This window comes from Odontesthes bonariensis, chromosome 1 (assembly GCF_027942865.1).
Source record: "Odontesthes bonariensis isolate fOdoBon6 chromosome 1, fOdoBon6.hap1, whole genome shotgun sequence".
Classification (NCBI taxonomy): Eukaryota; Metazoa; Chordata; class Actinopteri; order Atheriniformes; family Atherinopsidae; genus Odontesthes; species Odontesthes bonariensis.
Genome location: NC_134506.1, coordinates 44,011,940 through 44,032,063, shown reverse-complemented (window position 1 = coordinate 44,032,063; position 20,124 = coordinate 44,011,940). Strand labels below are relative to the sequence as shown.

Sequence of the window (20,124 nt, the reverse complement as noted above, 5' to 3'; positions counted from 1 at the left end):
AGATCGGGTGACGAGTGACCGAGTTAAAGTACAGATCGGGTGACGAGTGACCGAGTTAAAGTACCGATCGGGTGACGAGTTACCGAGTTAAAGTACCGATCGGGTGACGAGTGACCGAGTTAAAGTACCGATCGGGTGACGAGTGACCGAGTTAAAGTACAGATCGGGTGACGAGTGACCGAGTTAAAGTACAGATCGGGTGACGAGTGACCGAGTTAAAGTACCGATCGGGCGACGAGTGACCGAGTTAAAGTACAGATCGGGCGACGAGTTACCGAGTTAAAGTACCGATCGGGTGACGAGTTACCGAGCTAAAGTACCGATCGGGTGACGAGTGACCGAGTTAAAGTACAGATCGGGTGACGAGTTACCGAGTTAAAGTACAGATCGGGTGACGAGTGACCAAGTTAAAGTACCGATCGGGTGACGAGTGACCGAGTTAAAGTACCGATCGGGTGACGAGTGACCGAGTTAAAGTACAGATCGGGTGACGAGTGACCGAGTTAAAGTACCGATCGGGTGACGAGTGACCGAGCTAAAGTACAGATCGGGTGATCGAGTGACCGAGTTAAAGTACAGATCGGGTGACGAGTGACCGAGCTAAAGTACAGATCGGGTGACGAGTGACCGAGTTAAAGTACAGATCGGGTGACGAGTGACCGAGCTAAAGTACCGATCGGGTGACGAGTGACCGAGCTAAAGTACCGATCGGGTGACGAGTGACCGAGCTAAAGTACAGATCGGGTGACGAGTGACCGAGTTAAAGTACAGATCGGGTGACGAGTTACCGAGTTAAAGTACAGATCGGGTGACGAGTTACCGAGTTAAAGTACAGATCGGGTGACGAGTGACCGAGTTAAAGTACAGATCGGGTGACGAGTGACCGAGTTAAAGTACCGATCGGGTGACGAGTGACCGAGTTAAAGTACCGATCGGGTGACGAGTGACCGAGTTAAAGTACAGATCGGGTGACGAGTGACCGAGCTAAAGTACAGATCGGGTGACGAGTGACCGAGTTAAAGTACAGATCGGGTGACGAGTGACCGAGTTAAACTACCCATCGGGTGACGAGTGACCGAGTTAAAGTACCGATCGGGTGACGAGTTACCGAGTTAAAGTACAGATCGGGTGACGAGTGACCGAGTTAAAGTACAGATCGGGTGACGAGTGACCGAGTTAAAGTACAGATCGGGTGACGAGTGACCGAGTTAAAGTACCGATCGGGTGACGAGTTACCGAGTTAAAGTACCGATCGGGTGACGAGTGACCGAGTTAAAGTACCGATCGGGTGACGAGTGACCGAGTTAAAGTACAGATCGGGTGACGAGTGACCGAGTTAAAGTACAGATCGGGTGACGAGTGACCGAGTTAAAGTACCGATCGGGCGACGAGTGACCGAGTTAAAGTACAGATCGGGTGACGAGTGACCGAGTTAAAGTACCGATCGGGTGACGAGTGACCGAGTTAAAGTACCGATCGGGTGACGAGTGACCGAGTTAAAGTACAGATCGGGTGACGAGTGACCGAGCTAAAGTACAGATCGGGTGACGAGTGACCGAGTTAAAGTACAGATCGGGTGACGAGTGACCGAGTTAAACTACCCATCGGGTGACGAGTGACCGAGTTAAAGTACCGATCGGGTGACGAGTTACCGAGTTAAAGTACAGATCGGGTGACGAGTGACCGAGTTAAAGTACAGATCGGGTGACGAGTGACCGAGTTAAAGTACAGATCGGGTGACGAGTGACCGAGTTAAAGTACCGATCGGGCGACGAGTGACCGAGTTAAAGTACAGATCGGGTGACGAGTGACCGAGCTAAAGTACAGATCGGGTGACGAGTGACCGAGTTAAAGTACCGATCGGGTGACGAGTGACCGAGTTAAAGTACCGATCGGGTGACGAGTGACCGAGTTAAACTACAGATCGGGTGACGAGTGACCGAGTTAAAGTACTGATCGGGTGACGAGTGACCGAGTTAAAGTACAGATCGGGTGACGAGTGACCGAGTTAAACTACAGATCGGGTGACGAGTGACCGAGTTAAAGTACCGATCTGGTGACGAGTGACCGAGTTAAAGTACCGATCGGGTGACGAGTTACCGAGTTAAAGTACAGATCGGGTGACGAGTGACCGAGTTAAAGTACCGATCTGGTGACGAGTCACCGAGTTAAAGTACCGATCGGGTGACGAGTTACCGAGTTAAAGTACCGATCGGGTGACAAGTCACACAAATCTGTGAATGAGCAGGTTCTGGTTGGTTGTAATTGCTTCTGGTTGGTTGTAATTGCTTCTGGTTGGTTGTAATTGGTTCTGGTTGGTTGTAATTGGTTCTGATTGGTTGTAATTGGTTCTGGTTGGTTGTAATTGGTTCTGATTGGTTGTAATTGGTTCTGGTTGGTTGTAATTGGTTCTGATTGGTTGTAATTGGTTCTGGTTGGTTGTAATTGGTTCTGCATGTTGGTGAGTTGGACATGATGTGCTCCTCCCAGCCTGTGGAAACGGGGGCTTCATGACCACCGAAGAATTCAGGGTCTAAATTCAGTTTAATTCAGTTAAATTAAGAGATTTTTCTGTCTAAAAGTTTCCCTCTTCCTGGATTATTGCTGATTAGATTATTATTATTATTATTACTGTGCAGACCGAAGTGCAGACCGAGCAGTCCCCTGCTTCCGAGCAGCAAACACCATAACAGGCACGGCTGTCGGCAGCAGGCAGACCGGCAAATGTATTACTCTGTTGAACGCATATTGTTTTGAGAAGCAAGACGCTTTATTTTTTAAACCCCAGCCAACTAGCCGGACTACCTTCATCAACACCAAAACGAGGCTGGAACTCTGCTCACAGGACGCAGCAGGGGGTAAGAAGATGTTCAGAAATGATGTTGCTAATATGGGATGTCATACAGCTTCATGTCAAAAGAGGCGAACTGTCCCTTTAAGTTTCTGCTGTCAGAGCCAGTCTTTGCTCTTAGCTTTTAAATCCCAGAATAAATAGTCCAGACTTCTTAACTTTAACTACAGACGAGCGTCCTGATGTTTTTCACCTCCTCCTGAAGCTTTAAAGTGTTCAGTTCAGGGTCTGAGCCACCAGGGGGTGCTGCAGGCTCACAGCTGGGTCTGATGGAGGAGGAAGACGAGCAGAAACTAAATAACTTCCAGATGTGGCTCCAGGTCGGTAAAATAATTCACACTGAAGTTTATCGGCCGTCGGCTTGAGAAAACAGGAAATATTTACAGGAAAGTTGGAAAAAAGGAAGAAGTGAAGCCATTTTTAAATGGCCAAAGCCACAAATCAATGATAGAAATGTGGTAGAAGTCCTTCCTGTCTGGATATTTAATCACTGTGAGCATAAAAAGTGTTATTTTAAACTAACTTTATGATGAAGGATTGGGTTGACCCATCACTTATTGATCATTTCTGCTCCAGTCTGAGGAAACGTCTCCATATGTTCTGCAGCGCATCAGTGCAGAAAGTGGCGAGCTGGAGCTGATGCTTCAGCGGAAATATAGTTTAGAAGGGAGTTCATGATGATCTATCAATCGGCCTTGAATGAGTCTTAGTTTTTTTAATAAAACCAGATGTTTTCCACTGGTTTTCCAAAAGAAAAAGTTCATTTCTGTTGAGAAATGTGGAAAAAGTGAGTTTTTTTGTGTGGAAGTCGAGCAGCCTGAGAGCAGTTTAAAAAGGCGGGAAAAGGACAGAAAAAGACTAAGTTTAGCCGGAGTCGGATTCTGATTGGTCAGCCGACGGTGTGTCATTATTTTATATTTGTGTGGGAGTGACGGAGGTCAAAGTTCACAGAGTCCAACAGCATGTTCAGCTCTGCTCTAACGCCGTTTGAAAAGCATCATAACGGCGCCTATAAAACACATTCTGATCATATCAGCTCTGAATATTGATCATTTCCTCCGTTCAAAGATCAGCTCAACTTTAAATGAAGCTTCACTCCATTTCCAGAGGGGGAAAACTTTCCTTTTCACTGCACAACATTTAGTTAACAACTTAACTGCTCTACAAATTACATTTTTATGGCTAGAAATATACAAAGAGCTTATAAAAATATTAGTTATGAGTGAAGCTTTGCGGCAGGATGTTCTGATGAACTTTCAGTTCGGAAAAACAAGTCTGATAAAAAATATTCTGACTGAGTTAACAGGAAACTTTTTTTCGCATAAATGATGCGATTCAATTATTAGGGGGCGGGGTTATGCGTTTGTGGGCGTGGCTTCTCAAGTAACTCGATAAAACACGTGGATGTGGGTGGAGTTGGACGGGGAAGCTCCGCCCCTTTTTGCAGCTAATGTAACCACGAGTAACCAGAGCAGCATTTATCTGAGTGGCCGCCTCTTTTCCAGGACCCTGGGAGGAGTTTAAAAGCCTTTTTTCCAGGACCCTTTTCCAGGACCCTGGGAGGAGTTTAAACTCCTCTTTTCCAGGACCCTTTTCCAGGACCCTGGGAAGAATTTAAATTCCTCTTTTCCAGGACCCTTTTCCAGGACCTGGGAGGAATTTAAACTCCTCTTTTCCAGGACCTAGGAGCAGTTTAAACTCCTCTTTTCCAGGACCCTTTTCCAGGACCTGGGAGGAATTTAAACTCCTCTTTTCCAGGACCCTTTTCCAGGACCTGGGAGGAATTTAAACTCCTCTTTTCCAGGACCCTTTTCCAGGACCCTGGGAAGAATTTAAATTCCTCTTTTCCAGGACCCTTTTCCAGGACCTGGGAGGAATTTAAACTCCTCTTTTCCAGGACCTAGGAGCAGTTTAAACTCCTCTTTTCCAGGACCCTGGGAGGAATTTAAATGCCTCTTTTCCAGGACCCTTTTCCAGGACCCTGGGAGCAGTTTAAACTCCTCTCTTCTTCCCAGAGGAACCTGATATCCAGGATTTTGTTTTTGATTTCTATTTGAAATTGAGTTTTGATTCCGATTCAGATGTTTTTTTTTCCAAATCTCAAACAGACATAAATGAAAACAGGCGAATGCACCAGAAGACGACTGGAGCCTGCCGACTGGGGGCCTTTAACTCCATCTTTTGGGCTTAAATCAGAGAGGAGTGGCTGGTTAACGAGCTCAGCAGTAACCATCGGTCACTCGTCCTGCGGGTGGTCACCGTGCCAACATCTGTCCAACATCTGGGCTGGTGGTGCCTGCTGCCGTCTCACTTCATGCTGAGTCAGAGCAGAAACGCAGTAACTGAAGGAAAGTGCTTTAAAGTCAGAGTCTGGTCCAGATCCTGGAAACCTGGAAATGAGATGTTTGGAGACAGATCTCCTGATTCCGTCTCTACGCCGCTCAGGAGGAGGAGGAGCTGCGAGTTCGTGTCCTTCCCGCCGCCGCAGAGCGCCCGTCTCCGTCCTCTCCGCCCACGCAGACTGGGCGCGGTCCTTCCGGGTCAGCAGCTCGGCGCCGGTCGGCTCCGTGGCGCTCGCCATCGGCTGGTCAGTCGCTGGTCTGCAGAGTCAGTTCCAGGTCGGCGCCGAACAGCTCCTTGTAGAGAGGAGGGAAGTGTGTCCGAACCACGTCGGGGTAAACGGCTCCGAACGCCGACAGCTTCTCCGTGTGCCGCGTGCACAGCGAGCGCAGCAGCGACGCCTTACACCTGAGCTGAGGAGGGAACAGAGGAACGTTTCACAGCCGGGTCACATGATGGTCACATGACTTCAACAGGTTGACTCAACTCTAACGTCACATCTGGAGCCGTAGAAACAGTTAAAAGTGGAAGGCTGTGTTCCAAACCGCATACTTGTCCTACTAACTTTTTGAGTTAGAATGTGAGTTTAAGTAAGTGAGAAGTTCCCGGATGCATACTAGATTCTCCGAAATGTAGTATGTAGTATGCAGTATGTAGTATGCAGTATGCAGTATCTAGTATGTAGTATGCAGTATGCAGTATGCAGTATGTAGTATGCAGTATCTAGTATGTAGTATGCAGTATGTAGTATGCAGTATGCAGTATGTAGTATGCAGTATGTAGTATGCAGTATGCAGTATGTAGTTTGCAGTATGCAGTATGCAGTATGCAGTATGTAGTATGCAGTATGCAGTATGTAGTATGCAGTATGTAGTATGCAGTATGCAGTATGCAGTATGTAGTATGCAGTATGCAGTATGCAGTATGTAGTATGCAGTATGCAGTATGTAGTATGTAGTATGCAGAATGTAGTATGTAGTATGCAGTATGTAGTATGTAGTATGCAGTATGTAGTTTGCAGTATGCAGTATGCAGTATGCAGTATGTAGTATGCAGTATGCAGTATGTAGTATGTAGTATGCAGAATGTAGTATGTAGTATGCAGAATGTAGTATGTAGTATGTAGTATGCAGTATGTAGTTTGCAGTATGCAGTATGCAGTATGCAGTATGTAGTATGCAGTATGCAGTATGCAGTATGTAGTATGCAGTATGCAGTATGCAGTATGCAGTATGTAGTATGTAGTATGCAGTATGCAGTATGTAGTATGCAGTATGTAGTATGCAGTATGTAGTATGCAGTATGCAGTATGCGGTTTCGAACACAGCCAAAGTTTTTCCACCAGAACCCCACGAAAGAGCTAAAATTCACATTTAATCTAAATGTGTGCTGCAGATCTGTAGCTCAGATTTATTCCACTAGAGGGCAGCATGACGCCAGATTTCTGTCTGAAGCGGGAATCTGTCTGATTGATCCCATCAGCAGCTGAACATTGTTTTATTTTGGGCTCAGCTTGAACCCGAGTACCTTCTCCAGCACCCCGTCTTCCCTCCGGTTCTTCTGCAGGACGTGTTGCAGAGCCGACTCGGTCTTCTGCTGAAGCTTCTCCACCTGCAGCTTCTCCTGCAGCCACGACCGATCTGCACAAACACACCAGAACTCAGCGGGACAAGTCTGTAACAAATCCAGCTCAGATGGAAGAACGAGCCGAGCAGACGTACCCGCAGAGAGCAGAACGAAGGCCGAGAACAGGCCGAGCTCCTCCTCCGACAGCTGCAGCGAACACATGCTCTCAGCGAAGTCGAACACAGACGTGATCAGGTCGTCACAACCTGGGGAAACACGCAGGTGAAAGCGATTATCACAGCAGGAAAGCACCCCATGAGCTCACAGCTTCCTGACAAAAATCACTCCTGGTTAGCTTTGGTGTTCGTGCTAGCATCGTTTACAGCAGTGGTCCCCAAACTGGTCCAATTATGTCAAAGAAAACCCTCAGAGAACCCCATACTTCGCTGTTAACGCAGCAGCTCAGGTGGGAATTATGAGACTGTGACATCAAAAGCTGAAGGACAACATTAAAGCAGAGAAAGAGGGAAAATGGAGCCCTTTCTGGTGCGGAGCAAACCACCAACCACCAGAGCAGAGACTGCCGACAACCCACCACCGAAAGAAAAGAGGAAAAAAAACTGTCAGCTGACAGTTTCATGAAAGTTACCGTCTTATGGCTTCAGTTGGACCGGGGATGTTAGCAATCCTCAGCCCGAGTGCGTCCTGTCGGGAGAAGTTCGCTAATGCTAACTTAACTGCTAGTTAGCTAATGCCAACTTAACTGCTAGTTATCTAATGCTAACTTAACTGCTAGTTAGCTAATGTCAACTTAACTGCTAGTTATCTAATGCCAACTTAACTCCTAGTGAGCTAACACTAACTTAACTGCTAGTTAGCTAATGTCAACTTAACTGCTAGTTAACTAATGCTAACTCAACTCCTAGTGAGCTAATGCTAACTTAACTGCTAGTTAGCTAATGTCAACTTAACTGCTAGTTATCTAATGCCAACTTAACTCCTAGTGAGCTAATGCTAACTTAACTGCTAGTTAGCTAATGCCAACTTAACTCCAGTGAGCTAATGCTAACTTAACTGCTAGTGAGCTAATGTAATGCCAACTTAACTCCTAGTGAGCTAATGGCAACTTAACTCCTAGTTAGCTAATGCTAACTTAACTGCTAGTGAGCTAATGCTAACTTAACTGCTAGTGAGCTAATGCTAACTTAACTGCTAATTAGCTAATGTCAACTTAACTGCTAGTTAACTAATGCCAACTTAACTCCTAGTGAGCTAATGCTAACTTAACTGCTAGTTATCTAATGCCAACTTAACTCCTAGTGAGCTAATGCTAACTTAACTGCTAGTTAGCTAATGCCAACTTAACTCCTAGTGAGCTAATGCTAACTTAACTACTAGTGAGCTAATGTAATGCCAACTTAACTCCTAGTGAGCTAATGGCAACTTAACTCCTAGTTAGCTAATGCTAACTTAACTGCTAGTAGCTAATGTAATGCCAACTTAACTCCTAGTGAGCTAATGGCAACTTAACTGCTAGTGAGCTAATGCTAACTTAACTACTAGTGAGCTAATGTAATGCCAACTTAACTCCTAGTGAGCTAATGGAAACTTAACTCCTAGTTAGCTAATGCTAACTTAACTGCTAGTGAGCTAATGTAATGCCAACTTAACTCCTAGTGAGCTAATGGAAACTTAACTCCTAGTTAGCTAATGCCAACTTAACTGCTAGTGAGCTAATGCTAACTTAACTGCTAGTGAGCTAATGCTAACTTAACTAATTTTTACCAGAGCAGACGTTCCTGAGCTGCACAGATATGCCGACGCCCATAACGAGCTGTAATATTAAAGCTCTCCCCCCAGAGTTTGTGTGGAAGCTGACCCCGTGTTCACACCTCCTGACCCCACCTGAGAGATCGCATCAGGAGGTTTTAAATCAAAGCAAAGCTGTGTGAACGCGTCCTTAAAAACATTCAGAATATCACGGGAATCGTCTTCTTTCTCTAAATATATGCATAAGCACCACCTGCTCGTGCATGTTCTGCTATTCCGTGAAGTTCTGTGTGATTTATCTTTCATAGATTCATCTTAAATTATGCAGCTGAAGAGAAACAAAAGAGATTATTTTAGGGTGCTGCCTTCCTGTGTAACAGAGGGTGAGAGATGAGCTGCATTTCCTGACAGGCTGATGGTTTTATTCAAATATAAATATAGTTTTACTTCCATCTATAACCTTTCTGCTGATGTTAAACAGCTGAATGAGACAGAGGAGAGCACCAGCCGACACAAAAAGGGTAAAAAGAGTGAGAAAACATGCTAAAGTGTCACATTTCTTATATTAATTAATCCACAAATTCTGTTCCTGTTCCAGTTTGTAGCGTTTTGCTTCATCCCTGAGCAGCAAAGTTTCATTCATAAGCAGAATAATGTCCAATTTCCTTTCCAGGTAATTATGAAGAGAAGCAGTGAGCATCAGCGGCCAAAGAAGCTTCTGTGTTCTCCAAAGAAACTGAGCAGGTTAAGAGAGAAGCATCAGTTTCTACGGCTCATTTTACGAGCTACGACCACATCTTTCTGAGATCATTTCTAGGGCTGGGCGAGTTAACTCGTTATTATCGCGTTAACGCAGGTTTTATTTTTTTTTTAAATGAAAAAGGGCTTTTGTTCCTTTAATGGAAGGTTCAGAGAGACAGGAAGCAGGGGGCAGATAGAGGGGGAACAACATGCACCACCCGTTTTATTATTTATTTTATTTTGTAAAGGTCTGTTGCTCACAGGCTTTTATTTTGTAAAAGTCTGCTGCTCACAGGCTTTTATTATTGTAAAAGTCTGCTGCTCACAGGCTTTTATTTTGTAAAAGTCTGCTGCTGTCTGCTGTGGAACAGGAAAAGAAAGTAATCGGCGGATCCACCAAACATGGAGAAGGGTACGGAACTTTTACTCGGCCATTTTCATGTTAAAGTTCTTCCAGACGGCGGAGTCGACAGAACCAAAGTCATCTGTAAACACTGCCAAGTTGAATTGTCTTCTCAGCGTAGTAGTTCCAGTCTAAAATATCACTTAAAGGCAAAACACACAACTGATAGCAGCAAGTCATTCAAGGAAACAGACAGTGGAGCGAGGCTTCTACATAAAAACTACAGAAAGATGCTGATGTTAAAAGTGTGTTTGCACAACAAATGTTATGGCACTTTCATTCATATGGCAGCACATTTAAAATAAAGCTAAATGCTATTTAATCAGGGAAATCATGTGATTAATTAGATTAAACATTTTAATCGTTGCCCAGGCCTAATCATTTCCCAGGAAGAGAAGCAGAACACGTATGGAACCATCAGCCGTCTTTCTGCTTTTTATTAGATCTGAATTAATCTGTTTTTTCTGCACTGAACACAAACTCCTGACCCAGATACCGGAAGCTCTTAAACATTAACAGTTAGAAATCAACAATATGAGGACAGCGAGAACAGACGGATGGGCCCAGTTACCACAAGAGGGGGTAAATAAAGGGTCTGAATATTCTTTACGGGTTAGTTATACCAAGTTCCTCCACTCACCTAAAGCTTTAAAGACATCAGGACCTGCAAATTTCCCATCAAAGTAGACGGTGTTGTTACGCGAGTCAAACACCCGACACATTCGGATGAAGATGACTTCCAGAGAACCTGGCGGGAAAAAAAAAAACAATTTCAGCTGTCTACAAATCAGCAGTTTTTACACCGTAAAGAGGAGAAAAATCTGTTTCTCTCAAACTAATGTGACTGAAAATGAGAAGGGGACGATTTCTTGTTGAGTCAGAAAAATGCAAAAAAAAAAAAGAAAAAAAAAAGGCGGGAAAAAAAAACAATGTAGCCAACAAGTTAGCCACAAAGGTTTGCAAGTTAAAGCGATACTCCGGAGTAGATTCAATCTGGGGTCATTTGAACCGTGACATCCAGCCAAGTAGCCCACCCGCAGTTTTTTTGATATTGGCTGAACATCAGCTGAGTTACTGAGTTATCCCGAATAGCTTCGTACAAGGGTTAATGGATCCTGGTCCGTATCTCCGAAATTACCACACTAAAATCACATGCCATGACACCAAACTTCTACAGGAGTACAAATATGGTCTGTACTCACTAAACGATGCATTTGGAAGTTTGTACATAGTCCAGGAGTTTATTATTATCAACACAAGCCTGATAGCTTCTCTGCAGCTAAAGCTGCGTCGACGTCACTTCAGAGAGCTGGGAGCTTCAAAGTAAGATGAGGCTTGATCTACTACTGTAGACAACAAAGCATATGCCATATTCTACATGTTTTTTTATGAATTTTTATGTTGTAGAGTTGTGAAATTATTTAATCAATGGAGAAATTGAGCAGCCTTTTTGAATTGAAACTGAATTCACCACCTTTTTGTTTGTGTTTAGCCATCTACAGTCAAGCTAGCAGCTAGCAATGTAGCTATGTTTTGTGAATAAATGCATTATTGGTAAGTAGTGATACAGTTTGGATGTACATGCAGTTTATCTTGTCTTTCCTCCACAAAATTTGACCATTTCATCCAAACTCTACTCAAGCTAACCGGTAAACACGGCAGTCGTAGGTGAGGCGGGAAAAAACAATGTAGCCAACAAGTTAGCCACAAAGGTTAGCAAGTTAATATTTACTTAATCAACATTCTGAGTATTAACTCGAAAAAAATTTGACAAAAAAGTGACTTTTTCATTATAGAGAAAAAATGAGTTGTTCTCTAGTTGTGAAACACTAAAAAAAACTGTGAATTCACCGCCTTTTTGTTTGTGTTTAGCTGTCTACAGTCAAGCTAGCAGCTAGCAATGTAGCTACGTTTTGTGAATAAATGCATTATTGGTAAGCAGTGATACAGTTTGGATGTATATGCAGTTTATCTTGTCTTTACTCCACAAAATTTGACCATTTCATCCAAACTCTAGTTAACATCCGGCGTTTCTGTGCAATTCCTTGATCATTAGCGTGTTTCTCATTGGTCATGTGGTACACAAATACGAGATATTAGACTTTGATGCACAAGTTAGATGTAATTTATACCTATTTTTAGAACTGAATCCTGTTTCATGACCCTGAACGGCCGCTCTCACCTGCTTTCAGCAGCACAATCTGGTCGTTCTGGCAGAGATCCATGAAGCCGTCGATGCGTTTGGCGAACTCCACCACGTACTGGATGGCTTCTGTGATCTTTACGGCACAAAGCTGCCACATCACCTCCTGCGGCTGCACAGACCAGAGCAGGAAGAGGTTTCAGAGAGTGTGACGAACGGGGCTACAGAACAAAGGGGACAGAAAAGCAGAGCTACACTTCCTCACTGTGGCTAACAGTGCCTTAAGGGAGCTCTAGACTTCTTTATGGGAGTCTCTTTGTATCAGAGAGTCAGATGATGCAGCTTTGAGGGTTCTTTGGGCTGACGGGAGGAGCTTTACTGGGCAGATGGACGTCTGAACGCACCTTGCTCTGGTACGTCTCCACCTCGTCCTGCAGGAAGCTCTGCCAGCTTATCTGCTGCAGCTCCTCCCTCAGATACTGACACGTCTCCAGGTGAGACTTGGAGATGATCTGGGCCAAGTGATCTGAAACAAAGCAAAGTTGCAGCTCAGCTCGGACGATCAGAGAAAAGTTTGTGTTCCAGCCTCCGTGTTGACAGATTTTTCACAGCAGAAACGCACAACTGAAGCTTTCCTTCTTTCTTTTTTTTTACTTTTTTTTATTTGAGAGAATGAGGATTGATCAAAGTTATTCAACGTACATGTTTTTTCTTATTCCCCCCCCCCACCCCCCCCCCCCAAGCTGAATAATAAAAATAAACAGTGAGTGAAAAGGACACCCCAAATGTTACACTAGAAAAAAGTTACAGACATGACAATATACAAGATTAAAATACTAATAAAAAAGACAATAATGATGCAAAATAAAAATAAAAAATAAGAAAATAATAATAAAAAAAAGACAATAATAATGCAAAATAAAAATTTAAAATAATAAAAAAATTAATTAAAAAAGACAATATTGGTACAAATTAAACATAAAAAATAATAAATAAAATAAAATAAAGAAAAAGTGGATATTGTGGAAACTTTTGAATTCATTTTTGGATTTTGCGTACAAATGTGATTAATCGTGATTAAAGCAATACTATGTAACATTTCTACCTTAAAATAACAGCTTGAAAAAATTTGTGCGGCTAGAATGAGTTTTAATATTACGATTGGCCTGTCTCCTATGCCCTTTGGGGGTCTGAGTTGGAAAAACTGCGCTATGTAACTTTGCTCGAGCGGCCCGGGAGCTGAGCGGAAGTACTTCGACTTGCTTTCTGGCACACCTACCGCAAAAACAAATAGACCCCTCTCACGCTCCCAGGTACATTTGATTACTCTTACCTTCTCTGTCGACATAGCTTGCACCTTCTGACTCCTCGCCGGTTCGTCAACAAACGTGAAACGTGAAAGCGAAAGGGTGTTGTATTTACGACAGTGTAACCGTACATTACCTCCCAGCCTATAGGGGGAGCTCCAGAGTGGGCTTTTTGAGAAGTTACATTGTATCGCTTTAATCAGGGAAATTATGTGATTAATTAGATTAAACATTTTAATCGTTGCCCAGCCCTAGTTTATTTTAAATATGCTGCCATATGAATGAAAGTGCCATAACATTTGTTGTGCAAACACACTTTTAACATCAGCATCTTTCTGTAGTTTTTATGTAGAAGCCTCGCTCCACTGTCTGTTTCCTTGAATGACTTGCTGCTATCAGTTGTGTGTTTTGCCTTTAAGTGATATTTTAGACTGGAACTACTACGCTGAGAAGACAATTCAACTTGGCTGTAAATGCAGGAGTTTTTCTTAAATTTATTTTGAAATACGTGCTTTTATGTTGAAACCAGTAAAACAGGAAGTAGCGCCGGTTAGCTCCGTTAGCTTCACACAGAGACCGAGGAGCGCCTGTAGCGGTGATGTTACCTGCTAGTTTCTCTTTATTTTATTCCTCCATGCTTGGTGGTGTTTGCTGTAACTGTGTGAATGTGATGCAGAGGAGAAGTGGAAGTTAAAGAATCCTAGTTCTGACCCTGCAGATTGCCTCTGGGGAATGACTCTGCCGCTGGTTGAGAAGCAGCTAAAGTGGCCAGTATTACTTTGATTATTTATCGGTACCAGCGACAATGCTAAGAATGCTATTTCTTTAATGATTACAACAACTAATGTTGTCTTTTACTTTGTTTACTCGAACATTTAGTTCGACGGTGTTGATGTGGCGTTAATAAACATCGTGAGAAGAACCGGAGTCTCGCATCCAATCAATGGGCGCCATATTGGCAGCAATTTTACAAAATAAAAGCCTGTGAGCAACAGGCTTTTACAATTATAAAACCTGCGTTAATGCACGATAAAATATTATCGGCGTTAAATAATTAACGAGTTAACGCGATAATAATGAGTTAACGCACCCAGCCCTACTTTAAATCTTTAAATGGATTCCAGTTGTTCGTTAACCTTTAACGGTGTAAAATCATAAATGCTTCCAAACACAGATTGTCCACTTTCGCCCAATTTATGTAAAAAATGTTGTAAATCTAACATCAGCACAATGATTTGTGCTGATGTTAGATCATCAGTCTGACCTGACGTTGTGTTCAGTCTGATGTTAGAGCGCCGCCTGCTGAGCACAACGTGCACTTTTCTCAGGTTTTTCTCACTCGGCCTGTAATATTTGCATGTAAACGTCTGTAATATTATAATGTAAACGTCTGTAATATTATAATGTAAACGTCTGTAATATTTGAATGTAAACGTCTGTAATATTCGAATGTAAACGTCTGTAATATTCGAATGTAAACGTCTGTAATATTCGAATGTAAACGTCTGTAATATTATAATGTAAACGTCTGTAATATTATAATGTAAACGTCTGTAATATTTGAATGTAAACGTCTGTAATATTTGAATGTAAACGTCTGTAATATTCGAATGTAAACGTCTGTAATATTCGAATGTAAACGTCTGTAATATTCGAATGTAAACGTCTGTAATATTCGAATGTAAACGTCTGTAATATTTGAATGTAAACGTCTGTAATATTTGAATGTAAACGTCTGTAATATTTGAATGTAAACGTCTGTAATATTTGAATGTAAACGTCTGTAATATTCGAATGTAAACGTCTGTAATATTCGAATGTAAACGTCTGTAATATTCGAATGTAAACGTCTGTAATATTCGAATGTAAACGTCTGTAATATTCGAATGTAAACGTCTGTAACATTTGAATCTAAACGTCTGTAACATTTGAATCTAAACGTCTGTAACATTTGAATCTAAACGTCTGTAATATTTGAATCTAAACGTCTGTAATATTCGAATGTAAACGTCTGTAATATTCGAATGTAAACGTCTGTAATATTTGAATGTAAACGTCTGTAATATTTGAATGTAAACGTCTTAAATATTTGAATGTAAATGTCTGTAATATTTGAATATAAATGTCTGTAATATTTGAATGTAAACGTCTTAAATATTTGAATGTAAACGTCTGTAATATTATAATGTAAACGTCTGTAATATTTGAATGTAAACGTCTGTAATATTTGAATGTAAACGTCTGTAATATTTGAATGTAAACGTCTGTAATATTTGAATGTAAACGTCTGTAATATTCGAATGTAAACGTCTGTAATATTCGAATGTAAACGTCTGTAATATTTGAATAAACGTCTGTAATATTTGAATGTAAACGTCTGTAATATTTGAATGTAAACGTCTGTAATATTTGAATGTAAACGTCTGTAATATTCGAATGTAAACGTCTGTAATATTCGAATGTAAACGTCTGTAATATTCGAATGTAAACGTCTGTAATATTCGAATGTAAACGTCTGTAATATTCGAATGTAAACGTCTGTAATATTCGAATGTAAACGTCTGTAATATTTGAATGTAAACGTCTGTAACATTTGAATCTAAACGTCTGTAACATTTGAATCTAAACGTCTGTAACATTTGAATCTAAACGTCTGTAATATTTGAATCTAAACGTCTGTAATATTCGAATCTAAACGTCTGTAATATTCGAATGTAAACGTCTGTAATATTCGAATGTAAACGTCTGTAATATTCGAATGTAAACGTCTGTAATATTCGAATGTAAACGTCTGTAATATTATAATGTAAACGTCTGTAATATTTGAATGTAAACGTCTTAAATATTTGAATGTAAACGTCTGTAATATTTGAATGTAAACGTCTGTAATATTTGAATCTAAACGTCTGTAACATTTGAATCTAAACGTCTGTAATATTCGAATGTAAACGTCTGTAATATTTGAATGTAAACGTCTTAAATATTTGAATGTAAACGTCTGTAATATTTGAATGTAAACGTCTGTAATATTTGAATCTAAACGTCTGTAACATTTGAATCTAAACGTCTGTAACATTTGAATCTAAACGTCTGTAATATTCGAATGTAAACGTCTGTAATATTCGAATGTAAATGTCTGTAATATTTGAATGTAAATGTCTGTAATATTTGAATGTAAACGTCTGTAATATTCGAATGTAAACGTCTGTAACATTGACCTTTAGCCACATTCTTACGCTGAGGTAAATGTTTGGGAACAGAAGCTGGACATGAATAAACGTTCCTGTTGTTTCGCAGCAGAAATGAATGAACGTGAAACCAAACAGCAGCACAAGGTTAAAGCGTCAGTCAGATAATGAAGCCTCTGTTTGGGGCTGTGGGTGTGAGGGGGGGGGGTTATGGTGGTGTAAAAGTCTCCGGGGACAATAAAAAGATGATTTCCCCCAACGAGCGCCCTGCCACGTCCCCGTTGGCCCTAATTAACAGTCAGCTAATTACCACACAGAGATTTTAATGAGCTCTGAAGATGAGTTTCCAACCTCCTGCTATTTTAAACCACCTTTCCCTCTCTGTTCGCCCCACACTTCGCTGCCTCACTCCTGCATTTCCCTCCTTTGCTGCTCCTGCTTTCAAGATATTTCCTCATCTTGTGTTTGCTTTTCCCTGCAGCTCAGAGGTGTGAGCCCTCTTTTATTTCATTCTTAGTCTGTTAATGGAGAGCAAACTGGATACAAACCAAAGCAGCTCTTCCAGGATGGATTTAGGAGCAGAAGCATTCAGTCCTGCAGCATTATAATAATACATATTACATCTTATTTGAATAATAAGAGGACTTATTCTGGAACTCAGCAGGAATGTTTTTGTCCTCTTTGAGAGGAAAGATCATCATCACAATGAAGGAAGTTATATTTGATGGATAAACGTCAGGTATTTTGTCATTTTTTCTCTGACATTTGGTGGAAATGTTGATGCATATGATAACTTGTATTCATATATATTATATATTCTATTCTATTACTTGGTGGATATGTTGATTGTAAATGTTAAAACTGATAACTTGTAGATCTACAGTAATGTGTAAAAGTCTCGAGCCCCTGTTCATTTCTTTATAAATAACCATGAAAAAGGAAAAGATGTTTCGTAAAAGCAGAGTTAGTTCAGTTCTGAGCAGCTTCATTTCTTTATGTTTTATATAAAAACAGGAAACAGCTGCAGAGACTCACTGAAACATGTTCCAACATGAACATAAACCCAGAATCTGAGGCAGAACCAGAGTTAGTTCAGTTGTGAGCAGCTTTAAAGTGAATATCTGCTCTGAGCTCCTTTCTCCTCCAGCACAGCCTGAACCCTCTCAGACGAGCTTTCTGTCCTTTCTTTAAGGAGTCTTCAGGAATAGTTCTCCAGGCTTCTTGAAGGACATCCCAAAGCTCTTCTTTGGATGTGGGCTGCCTTTTGTTGCGTTCTCTGCCAACATGATCCCACACTGCTTCAGTAATGTTGAGCTCCGGGCTCTGGGGAGGATTCATCCCTCCATCAGACCTGCTGCCAATGATTTTCAGCCCACTTCTTGTGTCCTTTGGCCCAGCTCAGCCTTTTCTCCCTGTTTCCCTTCCTTAAGAACGGCTTCTTGACAGCCACCCTTCCATGGAGCCCATTTCTGATGAGGCTTGGGCCAACAGCAGATGGATCAGCTGAAGGTCCAGATGCATCTCTCAGCTCCTGTGTCAGGTCTTTGCTGGATGTTTTCCTCTTTCTTAAGGACATCACTTTCAGATCCTGTTCATCTGCTGGAGATAGTTCTTTAGGCCTGACACTTCTTCTTCTGTCCTCCACTTGTCCAGTTTCCTCAAATGTTTTAAGGACACACTGCACACCATGCTGAGATATGCCAAGTTTTCAGCTAACAGCTCTTTGGGAATCACCTTGTTGCTGCAGAAATCCTGTTTTCTGTCTGTCACACTGTGTTATCTTTGCTGTTTTTCACACATGCAGCTAAAGAAATGGGAACAAATGATGTGAAAAAACAGAAAATGTCCAAAGAAAAACTCTGAAAGAGCTTCAGGAAGCTGCAGAACTGTTGATCAGGACGCTTTAAAGGTTACAGGAGAGTCTGGCTGCTTGGAGGAAAAATATAAAGAAATGAGGAGTTTAACATCAGAAATGATACCAACATCTTAAAAGACTAACGACTCTGTGACGCTTCACAACCTTGACAACAATGAACGAATTATAATCTTTTTCTTTCTTTCACATTCTATCACTTCATCTAATCTAATCCTTCATTTTTTTATTAATTAAATTTACCAACATTCACACAAACAAGCCTAAATGCTTTTCTGTTAAAGCAATACTATGTAACTTCTCAAAAAGCCCACTATGGAGCTCCCCCTACAGGCTGGGAGGTAATGTACGGTTACACTGTCGTAAATACAACACCCTTTCGCTTTCACGTTTCACGTTTGTTGACGAACCGGCGAGGAGTCAGAAGGTGCAAGCTATGTCGACAGAGAAGGTAAGAGTAATCAAATGTACCTGGGAGCGTGAGAGGGGTCTATTTGTTTTTGCTGTAGGTGTGCCAGAAAGCAAGTCGAAGTACTTCCGCTCAGCTCCCGGGCCGCTCCAGCAAAGTTACATAGCGCAGTTTTTCCAACTCAGACCCCCGAAGGGCATAGGAGACAGGCCGATCGTAATATTAAAACTCATTCTAGCCGCACAATTTTTTTCAAGCTGTTATTTTAGGGTAGAAATGTTACATAGTATTGCTTTAACCTAAGCTGTGTCTGTACTTAAAGATGATTATTTTAAGATAACTTCTTCAACCTTAAAAACATTGTTCAGGCTTGGTTGTTTAAAAAGGGAAAATTCATGTATTTGGTTTAATTCAGTGGTTCTCAAACTTCTTTGGTCAAGTGGAGATTTCCAAGCCCCACCTGCCCCTGTCGCCCCCCAAAAAATATTGACAAATTACATTTCAACTTTATTGAACTAACACCAAGTAACATCATATTTTATATAACAACATCAAATAACACAAAGTTCAAAAAGAGAAAATAAAAGTGCAGTTGTGCCATCATCACTTGAATCAAAAACAAAAAAAACTAAAGTAAAACTACAGTAGTCAAACTACAGTAGTCTACAGTAGTCAAACTACAGTAGTCAAACTACAGTAGTCAAACTACAGTAGTCTACAGTAGTCAAACTACAGTAGTCTAACTACAGTAGTCTACAGTAGACTACAGCAGTCTAACTACAGTAGTCAAACTACAGTAGTCAAACTACATTAGTCTACAGTAGTCAAACTACAGTAGTCTACAGTAGTCAAACTACAGTAGTCTAACTACAGTAGTCTAATTACAGAAGTCAAACTACAGTAGTCAAACTACAGTAGTCTAACTACAGAAGTCAAACTACAGTAGTCTAACTACAAAAGTCAAACTACAGTAGTCTAACTACAGTAGTCAAACTACAGTAGTCTACAGTAGACTACAGTAGTCTAACTACAGTAGTCAAACTACAGTAGTCAAACTACAGTAGTCTACAGTAGACTACAGCAGTCTAACTACAGTAGTCAAACTACAGTAGTCAAACTACAGTAGTCAAACTACATTAGTCTACAGTAGTCAAACTACAGTAGTCTAACTACAGTAGTCTAATTACAGAAGTCAAACTACAGTAGTCTAACTACAGAAGTCAAACTACAGTAGTCTAACTACAGTAGTCAAACTACAGTAGACTACAGTAGTCTAATTACAGTAGTCAAACTACAGTAGTCAAACTACATTAGTCTACAGTAGTCAAACTACAGTAGTCTAACTACAGTAGTCTAATTACAGAAGTCAAACTACAGTAGTCAAACTACAGTAGTCTAACTACAAAAGTCAAACTACAGTAGTCAAACTACAGTAGTCTAACTACAGAAGTCAAACTACAGTAGTCTAACTACAGAAGTCAAACTACAGTAGTCAAACTACAGTAGTCTAACTACAGTAGTCTAATTACAGAA

At 41.3% G+C, this 20,124-nt stretch overlaps 1 protein-coding gene across 2 annotated transcripts in view; it reads right to left on the bottom strand.

The window, feature by feature from the left end:
- Nucleotides 1-2,034: 2,034 nt before the first annotated feature.
- The window catches only part of LOC142382139 (nuclear receptor ROR-alpha A-like), a 50,494-nt gene continuing 32,404 nt past the window's right edge, over nucleotides 2,035-20,124 (bottom strand). For both annotated transcript variants that reach the window (XM_075467683.1, XM_075467674.1), the window contains exons 6-11: nucleotides 12,219-12,340; nucleotides 11,854-11,986; nucleotides 10,312-10,419; nucleotides 6,913-7,023; nucleotides 6,719-6,831; nucleotides 2,035-5,604 (exon numbers count right to left, since the gene is read on the bottom strand). In XM_075467683.1, coding sequence (XP_075323798.1) covers nucleotides 5,440-5,604; nucleotides 6,719-6,831; nucleotides 6,913-7,023; nucleotides 10,312-10,419; nucleotides 11,854-11,986; nucleotides 12,219-12,340 — 752 coding nt within the window. In that variant the 3' untranslated portion in view covers nucleotides 2,035-5,439. The remainder of the gene's footprint in view (nucleotides 5,605-6,718; nucleotides 6,832-6,912; nucleotides 7,024-10,311; nucleotides 10,420-11,853; nucleotides 11,987-12,218; nucleotides 12,341-20,124) is intronic.